The following is a 12,600-nucleotide window of genomic DNA, read 5'->3' as shown; positions in this document are numbered from 1 at the left end:
TATTTTTAATATGCATTAGTTTTACCATGTATATTGTGTATGTTCTTTTATTACTGCTGGGTAGAGGCATATATGTTATGCAGTAGTATAACAATTGCACATCACATTAATTTTTTATCTTGTTTTCAGGATGCCGATAAGAATATTGTAAAATATTTAAAATCCATTGGAAGGCTTGTTCATCAAGGGACAACCAAACACAGTTATCCCTTTTGCTGGCGATCTGAGACACCTCTCATTTATCGAGCAGTACCATCTTGGTTTGTTCGTGTAGAACATATGACTGAAACATTATTAAAAGCTAATCAAGACACATATTGGTATATTTTGCTTCTGTTTGAAATTTTCTTTTTTAAAAGAAGAATCTTTAAAATAGGTTGACTAACTAAGGTGCATGACTGTTTGTATTTTTTGGGGGAGATGATAGATAGTTAACTTTAGTTTACTGCCTTTCTGCTATAATAATGATCTTGAAAAAAAATACCATGAGTAAGATAGCATTATTGCATCTTTGAAACCAGGGCTTGAGTTTTATAAATTTGAAAAATATCTTTTTGCATTTAAAAAAAAAAAAACCCTCCTAGAATTTTACTTACATTTTCTGTTTATTTAACAAAATCATTATAATTGTAAAGTAGTAAAAATACATGTAAATTAAACATTATCTGTTCAGTCAATCCCCCCCCCCAGGTATTGAATCTGATGTTTAAGGCTGCCAAAATTAGTTATATTTTTAATGTAAATTACTTTTTTTTTTTTTTTTTTTTTTTTTTTTTTTTTTTTAATTCTGCTGTAACTTTTTTACATCAAGTTTGCTGTTCATCCAGCTAATAATCATCTCAGCTGATATACATGCTTTTTGTGCATTAGTATAGTAGTATGCTAATTTTCTAACTGATGAGGATAAAAATTGCTGAAAATGGATACATGATAAGTGTGAATTCTTTTGAAACAGGTCTATTTCATATTATTATAATATGCAACATTCTCATGCTAATGAATGAGATCTGCTGCCTTTTTGCTTTGCATTATCTTACAGAAAAATGTCAGGTATCAAATAGCATTACTGTGTCTTTGGTATATCTGTAAAGTAATTTTCTTGGCTCTTATTTTGGAATTTACAGTAGTAATAAGTTGCATATATGTTTGTAGCTTTTCTGTTTGCATAAAGTACTTGTTTGGGATTTTGCTTGTTATTTATTTTAAAATATTTCTTATGTATATATTTAGGGTTCCTGATTTTGTGAAAGAAAAGAGATTTGCAAATTGGTTGCGAGATGCTCGTGATTGGGCTATTTCTCGAAATAGGTACTGGGGCACACCCATTCCATTGTGGATAAGTGATGATGGAGAAGAGGTAAAATATGTATTTCTTTCAATTCAGAAAAATATACTTTTGGTTTGCTTTTCTGACCATTTAATTAAGAAAATTTTTATGGGCTTAATTTGATATTTCATGAAGAAAATTTGGTATTCTCCAAATGAATTTTGCATCATTTGGTAGTTTGGCAGGTTAAAATGTCATTTTTCAGAATATATAATTTATTTTTTGAGCATATCCCGGGCTTAAAAATTTTATGCTTCTCAATAGTGTCTTGCAGCAGCAAAAACATTCTAGAACTTTTTTTTTTTTTTAATTCTGCCGTTTTGTTTTCCTAGCAGAAGAGTGGAGAATGTACACCATAACAATTGCAAAAATTAATAAATGGATTCCATATGTAACTAAAAATGAATTAATAAAAGCCTTTAAAAAATAAAACATAATGTAATGTCAAAGAATGGACTGCATGTCTGTTGTACGCATTTAGGTTTTAAATGAAAAAGAGTTAAAATGCAGATTTTTGTGAAAAGTGTTACTGTAAGAAGATTAAGGTATTAGCTGTAATTGTAGTTATTTTTCAAAAATATTTTTTTCCTTCTTTCCCTGAAAGAATTTAAAAATATGAAATTTTTATTCTTTTCCATCTGTTTTGTTGTAGATTAAGAGGAATTTTAATAAATTAGTAATAGTATTCCCTAATAGATAGTTTAGAAAAAGTATGTAAAATGAATTTTTAAAACTTAACAGTTGTAACAAGAGATACATTTGATGCTTATATGTCATTCTAATGTCTTTATCTTTTTTAATCTGCTGTTTTATTGTTTTCAGTAACATGAGTTTCGTGCAGACTATAGTTTATAAATTAATTTTTGAATAGACAAAACTCAAAACTATTCGTACTATTATTAAAAAATAAAATTGTTTTTGATAGACAGAAAATGCATTGATGTTTTATAGTGTAATAATAGTTTTAAGTTAATATGCAAAATCTGTTAAATCACTTTATATCAGTATTATGTCTATGTGTATTATACAATAATCACTACAGATGTTTAAGATTAAATTAATACATGTTATAAAATCTGTCTCCTTGAACCCATGCAATTTTGTAAATCTTGAGTGATAGTGGTTAAGGTGTAGTGACACAAAATTCAACATTTATTCATTTTTAAAAATTATTATGAAATTAAACGTTGCATCACTTTTATGTATAAAAAATAGAAGATAAGAATTATTGCTAAAATATTGTATAGTTCTGGATTTAATGTTAAAAATGAGTGAGAAGCTTAAACATAATTGCTTGTTAAAAAATTTTACATAACTTTTCTGATGCGTAGAAAATATATTTTTTAGCTTTATTACTATTATTTGTGGTGGTAGGATGGAAAATAGAAAATATATTGTATGCAATAAAGAGTAGTTCCTGTATATAGAACAATTGAATGAGATCATTATGTTATGATGCTATGGTTATAGCACACAATATTCTTCAGTGGAGGAAATTTTGAATATTTGATCTTCACGCTAATAAAGGAGGAAAAAAAAAAAAAAAAAAAAAAAAATTATACTTCCTTTTCATCTGGCCATTATTTGCAAATTATGTGTTTGTCTGAAAATTACATATACTTCGTAAAAACATATGTATGATGTGTGTAACATACGTGTAATTACAATCTGTATGTCTGAAATCAGCAGCAGTGTTCCGAGCCAGTGGTTGAGATATGGCTAGCACTGCTGGCTAGGATGCATATTTGATTGGTTTCATGCACACTCTGTCATGAAGTTCTTTCATGGTAGTGAAGTGTGTTATATAACTGTGGACTGTGCACTTTAGTTTGCTTGTTTCCTGAATTGAAGACTTCATATCACAGCAATGGCTCATGTAGTAAATATTGAAGTACGAGTTTTTTGCATCTGTGTTCCACACAGTAAAGCCTTTTGATGCCTACTAAGGCTCATCTATCGGTGCTGATGCCATGGAGGATGTTGCAAGTTATGAACCATTACCAGAATCGCAAACTAAGATTGTATGCATGGGAAATGAATGAGAGGGGTGGTTGTAAGACTGCAGCTATCAGCACATTGCCGAGGTGTTTGCTCTCACCTTGGTAGATTTGAGTAGAACTGGTAGATTTGAGTTTGTTGAAGGGCCAGTAAAATTTCATCTCTTAATAGTTAAGTATTATTATTACTTAATAAGCATCAGTATATTTGTGCTGCTGAATGCACATTCTGTACCAGCATTAACCGTTTGAGTCCGGCAAAGCACTATTGCGCTTCAGTTGTCGTATGCCAAAGATACAGCGCAGTGCGATAGCGCTTGTCTTGTTTTGTATCGAGAATGCGAAGACGCTGCTGTTGGTTAATATACTTTACGCAATTATTGAGAGCAGTTTTAGTGATATCAGTAGCAGTTGTTTTATAGGAATTGGAAATTTTAATTTTTTTTACTGAGTGTTATACTGATAATTACGAAATAACCCATGTCAAGTTCTGATTCATTTGAAAGTGACTATGTTATGAGAAGTGATAATGAAGAGTATAGTAATGACCTTGAAAGTGATAGTGGAAGTGACATCATCATTCATTCTAAGAGATTACGAGTTATTAGTGATAGCAGTGATGATGATGAAGTAAATGCATGTACCTCTGATGACGATATTATTGATGAGTTTTTACCTGTGGATAAAATTTTTTCGAACGAATCGAATACTTTTTCTGAAGTACCTGGACCAAAGCATACCCCTCCTCCTGATGCGAAACCTGTTGAATATTTCAATAATTTTTTTTTCAAGTATACTAACCAACAGCAGCGTCTTCGCATTCTCGATACGAAACAAGAGAAGCACTATCGCGCTGCGCCGTATTTTTCGCATATGACAAGTGAAGCGCGAAAGCGCTTCGCCGGACTCAAACAATTAATAGGACTTATTTAAGTCCAAGTAGTATGTTACCAACTGAGATATGTTTCTATTAGTTTGATACATTTGGATTGTAGGCACCTACTGTATATACTAATAAGGATCTGCTTTATACATTTCATTCATGTGAGCACAAAAGTGAGTTGAAATGCTTGTTTACTCTATGCTAAATTTACATTCGTATTGAAAACTTGAATAAAAGTGCAAGAAATACTTCTGAATGAAACTTGAAAATGACTTTATGTTAGGAAGTTTAAAGATGCATAGTAGCTTTCTTCACATCTATAATGTCTTTATCAGTTTTATTGTTCATGTAATTACTATAGATCAGTGGCACTGAAACTGATTGTTGCAAAACTTGGGACTCTTTTAGAGACTTCCACAACATTTTGCAAAAATTCGTTTATTATATCATTTGGTAGCACTTTCATATTTAGTTTTGGTCGCACTTTCTTAAATTTTTAACTAACCATTTTTTACAAGAACAGAAATCTTAAAATGACTTAAAACATTTCTGATTAAAATAGTCTGGAACTAGAAATGTACCATTTTATTATATTCCTTATTTGTAAAAGCAGAATTTTGTGGGAACTATAGGATGCTTTTTTAAGTTTTTTTAAAACCAAGGGCTAGCTTAAAAACCACTTGGATTTTATTGGGGTTAATAGTCAGGGCTTAAATGTGCTCTTAAAAAATGATTCGGTACTTTTTTCCATGAATTAAATCTTGCATGGAAGACCAGTTCTTTAACGGAGTCGAAACTTGTTGAGATCATAGATTTAATTTAGTTTGCATGGTAGGATCATATATTCAATTGAATAATCATTCATTAGACTCAGAATCAAAAAAAAAAAAAAAAAAAAAAAAAAAAAAAAAAAAAAAAAATTTTTTTTTTTATTTAAAATGAATTAATTCATGAATTGTACTACATTTCTAAGAGGCAGGAAATTTCCAGTTTCCACATCAGTTGGGTTTTCAGTAATATGTTTTAATAATTTATTAGTTGCCTTGTTGCATTTCGCTTTCATGCTATCTCATATTTACATCATTTGTTATTAATAATTAATAGTTCTTAACACTAGAACGGTGGTAGGGGTATTTTGACTGTTGTATACTTTTGTTTTATTGGAAGAAATCGTTTGGAATTTTTTGACTTTTTCTAAATAGATAACAACTATTTGTAAAAAAAAAGTTCAGCATTCTAGGTTTGTTAGTTTTTGAAATATTGGCATGTATTCCTAGAACGGTGGACAAGAGTCATTTTGATCCCTTTACTTTTATCCCTCTTTCTGCTCGAGGCATTGTCAAATAATCCATGAAATACATTCACTGATAAGGATTTTTAGATTGCAATCATACTATCTCCCAGAGGGATAAAAACCTGGGTGGTATCGCTCTTTTGCAATGTCTAGATAAGTTGTTGTTCCTTTGTTTGCAATTATCTATTCGGTTGAAGAAAATACTGCAAGGAAGGTAGAAGCAGGATTTTTCATACTTACATTTCTTTTCAGAAATACTTTATTTTTACAGATGTATTTTCCCGTTTGTTAGTTCAGCTTACTTACTGCAGTTCATTATCACCTTTCTTTACGCTGTGAGATTCATATGATAAAATATATTCCCTATCGTTTCCTGATAGTCTGATATTTTTCTACTTTTTTTCAACTTTTACAAAATATGTCTAATAAGTGGAAAATCTTACGGAAAAAGAAATTAAAATATTGTTGCAGGAGCTATATGAAAATGAGTCTGACGGAGGTGAAGTAGATAATTTTTCTGAAGAAACTGAAGATGAATTCCAGACACAACCTATTAATGAATCCGAGGACAGCAAAGTAAATGAAGAACTCAGCAGAAGTAAACGAGCAAAAAACGGATCAGGGTATTTGCAAAACTATTTTTATAGCTCTTGATAACACTGTATAGAATGAAATAAATTCCAAAAATTCAGTCTGCGGCCGTGTTCCTGCTTATAATGTTCTAAAAGAAACAGCAGGACCAACATCTTTTGCAAAGAGTCCTGTTTCTGAGGACAAAGTGTCTAGTGCTTTCAAGCTTTTTATTGATGATGCTATCTTCCTGCATATAAAGAAATGTACAGAATCCGAAGCTCATCGGCAACTTGGAAATAAAGACTGGAAGTTATCTGTGGCTGAGTTAGATGCTTTTGTCGCTGTATTGTATGTTAGAGGAGTAACATGAGCAAAGGGCTTAGATTGTTATTCCTTGTGGTCCGAAGCATGGGAAATACCATTTTGCTAAGAATCTATATCAAGAGATAGATTCAAAAAAATAAAACGATTTTTTACATTTGATAAAAAGACAACAAGATCTACTCAATTACCAGATTAATAAATTTGCTTTTGCATGAGACGTATGGAACAAATTTATCAAAAACTGCAAAACGTGCTACCGGCCAGGACAAAATATTACAATTGATGAGCAATTATTCCCATCTAAAGCTAGGTGTAGATTTACACAATATATGTCTAATAAACCTGAAAAATTTGGAATAAAATTTTGTTTATCTGTTAAAGTTGATACTAAATACCTCTTGAATGGATTTCCTTATCTAGAAAAAGATGAAACAGCAAATCCTCAGTTACGTTTGTCTGAAAATGTTGTCATAAAATTAACGGAGCCACATCTAAACAAAGGGAGGAATATTACCACAGATAACTATTTTACTAGTAACTATAAATTAGCAGAAATGCTAAAATCAAAAAATACAACTATGTTCAGCCCAATGAAAAAGAACAGAAGAGAAATTCTGATATCTCTGGAAAATATGCGTTTCATCGACAATAGATGTAATCATTATTCATTGACAATAATGGAACATGATGATATCACACTTACCCTCTATCAAGGCAAAAAGAAACAAAAGCGCTTTTCTACTGAGCTCATTACATTCTACTGTAAAAACTAAACACAGTCTCAAGAAGTTGCCTGATTCAATAGCATTTTAGAATGCAACAAAATATGGTGTGTATATTCGTGACCAGATGTGCCGAAAATATTCAGTTAAATCGGCTTCTAGATAATGGCCTGTATATATCTTTTTCAATATTTTGTATTACGCAGCTTCGAACGGCTGGATAATTTATAAAAGTGTAACAGGAAAGGCCATTAACAGGAGAGATTTTCTACTGAAATTAGAAGAGAAGCTAAGAGTACACTTCAAAAGTTCCAAAGATCCTTCCTCAATCTTCAGAAAAAAAAAAAAAAAAAGAAAAAAAAGCAAGCATGAAAAGAAAATGGATATAAAAAGAAAAAAGTGTCAAGTATGCAATGGAAACAAACATCAAGAATGTTCTGCATGTTGTTCCAAAGTAGTTTGTGGAAAATGCACTGGAAAAATTATTAAAAATTATTTTTGTATCAACTGCATTAATTCTTAATTCGTATATGTAATCTCTAAAATTTTAGACATTAAATAGAATTGAAATGAAATGTTTAACATATTCCATTGAGCTACACATATACGAGTTCATAATGATATAACTGAAACATCAGAGAACACTTCTCATTTTTGGATTTAGAGAGTGAATCATCCTCCGAGTAAGTACATAAAAAAATATTATTTTATAAATTGTGTTTTATTTTAGTTAACATTAGTTTTAATTTGTGAAATCTTTTATTTGAAATCAATTCTTATATCAAATTAATGAGTTATTTGAGTAATTGTAAGTATGATCCAATTGATCACCATGTGCGCAATACATTTACAGTATTTTAAAAAGTCTATAAATTATCATGTGATATTAAATATAAATTATGAAATACATATAAAGTTTGTGCCAATGTATGGCATTTAAAATTGTTTTACCGTTGTTATTTTAGTACTTTCATCGAAGGGTCAAAATGACCCCTTACCGCCGTTCCAGTAGGTAAAATTTTCCCGCAGTCCTAGTGTTAAATAACCAATTTTGAAATGTACTTCAGATAATCACAATCATATGGGGAAAGTCAAGAACAATTTTTGTGTGTGTGTGTGTGTTTGTATATGAACACACATGCGCTAGCTAGCTATAGATTTTTGCTGTCGTATTATTACTTTATTTTTTGTTTTATTTCCCTATAAATTTTTCTTTGAAATCTGTTCATTTTATTTCTTTGTAAACCTTTCATTGGTATGAAATTGAAGAAACTGAAAGTTTGACTCTTTGGAACAAAATATTCTTGCAGAATTATATTGTTATGGTTCCATGTGACATATATCCACTATAATGTGTTCTGTGAACATACACAGAATTGGTAAAAAATATTATTTGTCACTCCTTTTATCATATTTGTGCAAGAAATATTTTTAGCCTTGTGTGCTTAAAATTTAAATATCACAGTCAGCTAGATGTTGAACGAGATTTATGTACATGTATTTCATACTCTGTATCTTCCACAAGCAAAAGCAATAAATATATTTTACTTTTTATAAAAAATGCCTTTTAAGTGTATAACATTTGTGAAATTTTTAAATTCTATTTTTTCCAGTGTTTATAAACAAATTTATAAGACACTAATAATTTGTATCATAAAATATAGTTAGCTTGTACATGAAAATATGTTTTTTTTTTTTTTTTTTTTTTTTTTTTTTTTTTTTTTTTAAAGAAGCAGAAGTATGAAGTTAATATTTAAGTGTTTGTAAAATGCATATATAATTTGAGAGAGGGCTTTGGGACATACAAAATTTGAGAACTATGGATATAAAGTTGTGCAACATATGTTGTTATACTGCATCTTAGGGGGGAAAAATGACTTTTTTGTTTAGATGAAATCAATAATCTATACTTATAATAATGTATAGATTATTGATGTGCAAAAGTGCTTCACATTTGATTACCATTACTGATTTTTGCATCTTTGTGCATAGATGCTTTACCTTTTTTTTAATAAAATATATATTTACTTCTAGGTAGTTTGTGTTGGATCCATTGCAGAGCTTGAAAAACTAACTAATACAAAAGTAACAGATCTTCACCGTGAACAGTAAGATTTTTTTTTTTTAAATTTAAAAAGAATTTAACTTATGAGATGCAAAAGAATTTATAATTATTTTCTTTAAATTAAACTTTGTTTTTGTGTTTTTTTTTATTAAAAATTTTATAGTAATTGTCTGATACAGTGATTTTTCAATAAGAAAATCCTTTGGTTATTTTGTAAATATTTAGACATTTTGGCCTTTTTTAAAAAAATGTTTTATGTGAATACTGCATTAAAATCAGGTTTATATATGTCAAATTTTATCTACATTCATGTCCATAAATTAAGGATAATGCAAAATCAGGCAAAGGAAGAGTTAGAAGCAAAACAAATTTGACTCATTTGTAAAGCTAATTTATTAAACAAAAGGTAAAGAGCCAAAAAAGATGCTATATGTTTGATATTATTAAAAATTTAGCGATTTTTTTTCCTCCCTGGAGCAAATTACAAAAAAACCTATTTACAAAAAACCAATATTACATGGTTGGTATGATTGTTAATACATTGTATGTCTCCCAGATGGTGCAATACAGTCCGTACAACGACTAGGCATGCTGAGTATCAAATTATCGATCTGATCTTGGAGGGGATATTACACCACTCAAAAAGCAGTGCTCTCAGAAGTTCCGGTAGATATGTAGGAGGAGGTTGACAGGCTGCAACTCGTCGGCCAAGTATGTCCCACATGTGCTCTACTGGATTCAAGTCCGGTGAGAATGCTGGCCAATCCTTACGGGTGATATCCTCCGATTGAAGGCATTCGCTACGATGTTTGCACGGTGAGGACGGGCATTGTCATCCATAAACACAAATTGTGCGCTCATGGCGCCCCGAAACAAACATACATGTTGTTCCAGAATGACGTCCCAATAGGTTTGGCTTGTCATGGTTCCGATTTGAACATCCAGGTCAGTTCTGGAACCCAGAATAATTCCACCCTAAACGAGCACTCCTGCACCACCGTAATGGTGTCATTCAATGATGTTTTCTTGGTGGTAACGGGTACCTGGAGCTCTCCACATGAAAGACCGGCGAGAATCAGACTGCAAGCTAAACCTGGACTCGTCGGAAAACATCACACAAGCCCACTGTTGCGGTGTCCACAATGCATGCTCTCTATTCCAGGGTAACCGAAGGCTACAGTGAGTTGCAGTAAGTGGAACGCATCTAACAGGTCTACGAGCATATAGACCAATCTGCCCTAAGCGTCTGTACACGGTCTGCCTTGAAATTGTTGTACCAGTGGCTGAAGAGAGCTGACGAGACAGGTCTGAGGCTGTGCTTCGCCTGTTTCTTTTGGCAGTAACTGCCAAATACCGTTCCTCATTCGGCATTGTAACTCTGGGGCGACCTGTGCTGTAACATCTACTCACATTACCATCATCTTGGAATCATTGCCAAAGCCTGGAGATGACACTCTGGGCAATTCCAAGTTTGTCTGATACTTCCAGTTGGATACGTCCACATTCCAGATGACCGATATTTCTACCATGTAAAAAATCATCCAAATGCGACCTTTGTGTCATAACTATTCGGTTATAACACTGTAATGCCTTTTAAGCTCCTGCAAACAATTTTACTTCTTTGCCTGTATTCCTTATATATCACTCTCTTACACTCTCGTCATTGTGATGTACCATCGGTGTCAGCTGGTTACTTCCTGAAATTTGCATATGATTCTTGAAGATGTGTGTAGTGATTTTACAGGTGATACATTTATTTTAGAGTTCGATTTCCGCATGACTCCGAATTATCCTTAATTTATGGACATGAGTGTAATAAAATTTCAAATTCTATATTAATGTACTGATATTTACTTTTGTGTACATATAGTAAAATTTATCATATATTATGATAGAAATATGAAAAGCAGTAGATTTTATTGTAATTGCCTTACAGGATGATTATCTTTTTTAGATATATTTACTTGGTACTCTTCTGTTATTGGTATTAGATTCAGAATTGCATGCATATGTATTGCATGCATATATATATATATATATATATATATATATATATATGTACACATACATCTGCATACATAGATACATTTCTGAATCTGGTCCTGATAACAGAACAGTGCCTTTTACTTAGTTAAGAAATGATTATTTAGAACTAAATAATTAGTTATACATAAATATATCAGATAGATCTTACAGCATATGTAGGAAAAACTCATGCCTATTTTTGAGATGTCAGTTTTTTTAATACTTATTACAAACTGTGTATGGATTATGTAATTAACATATATGTAGTTATTATAATTTATGATTATGCTATTTTGTGATTTTGTTTTGTCATTATTTCTTTATTTTTATTATGCTGTTTAATACTACATTTCCCCCCTACCTTACTCATTTTAAATCAGTTCTCAACAAGGGAGGGGGAATTTCTTAGTTTTAAGGGGAAATGTAATCTGCCTTTTATTTAGCTGTTAAGTAATTAAGTAAGTTTACGAATATAAAAAAACTACTTTTATTTAAGTTTTGGCATATACCAAGATTTTAAAATAATCTAAATAAACATATACATATATTTTTCAAATGTTGGAAAAGAAGGGGGATTCTGATCTAGCAATGGTGAAAGGGGTGCATGGGGCAAAAAAAGGTTGAGACCACTGCTTTAGATTGATGTATAAGTTTCTTAAAATTTTCGATGATTATATGTTTATAGTGTCATTTTCACTGCAATTCTTCATTTGTATAGTTTTAATTTATAACTGTATATAATATAGTCCAAATTTATGATCTCCCTGTTTTGTAATTTTTTAATATTTTAATGTTTAAAGTTGCTGATGTTGATAAATAATACCATTTCCTTCTAAAGTTATGTGAATTTGTATTATTGTTTTAGTACTTTTTATATTGTGAATAGAGTATTTCAAAGTAGTATATAAGTATTATTTCTCTACTGAAGTGTCGACAAATTAACAATTCCATCTCAGAAGGGAAAAGGTGTATTAAGGAGAGTCTCGGAAGTTTTTGATTGTTGGTTTGAAAGTGGAAGCATGCCATATGCCCAGGCTCATTATCCATTTGAAAATGCTAAAGAATTTGATGAGTCATTTCCTGCAGATTTCATTGCTGAAGGGGTAGACCAAACACGTGGATGGTAAGTATTTTATACAAATTTTAATGTTTAAAACTAATTTTGTTCAAGAGAGCATATGCTAAAATGCTATCTTTAATTCTCCAACTATAATTTATGACTAAATAGAATTCAATGTTTAAGTTTTATGCTATTCCAATTTTTAATTTGTTTAAGCAAATACTAAGTGATGAAGAATAGCAAAGTAGACTTTTGAATGTTGCTGAATTAGAAACTTTAGTATCATTTTTTTTTTTTTTTTTTAATTCCTCTTACAAATTCTCTCTGTTT

At 30.8% G+C, this 12,600-nt stretch overlaps 1 protein-coding gene across 5 annotated transcripts in view; it reads left to right on the top strand.

Annotated features, from left to right (window-relative positions):
• IleRS (Isoleucyl-tRNA synthetase) overlaps nt 1–12,600 on the top strand; it is a 105,597-nt gene that overhangs the window by 51,505 nt on the left and 41,492 nt on the right. For all 5 annotated transcript variants that reach the window (XM_085812737.1, XM_085812733.1, XM_085812735.1 and 2 more), the window contains 4 exons: nt 130–320; nt 1,231–1,357; nt 9,155–9,228; nt 12,139–12,333. In XM_085812737.1, coding sequence (XP_085668863.1) covers nt 130–320; nt 1,231–1,357; nt 9,155–9,228; nt 12,139–12,333 — 587 coding nt within the window. The remainder of the gene's footprint in view (nt 1–129; nt 321–1,230; nt 1,358–9,154; nt 9,229–12,138; nt 12,334–12,600) is intronic.

The sequence above is a fragment of the Stegodyphus dumicola genome, chromosome 3 (assembly GCF_044657685.1).
Source record: "Stegodyphus dumicola isolate Sdum_Otavi_A_Nest chromosome 3, ASM4465768v1".
Lineage (NCBI taxonomy): Eukaryota > Metazoa > Arthropoda > Arachnida > Araneae > Eresidae > Stegodyphus > Stegodyphus dumicola.
The sequence above is the reverse complement of the archived record's forward strand: the minus strand, read 5'-3'. Positions and strand labels throughout refer to the sequence as shown.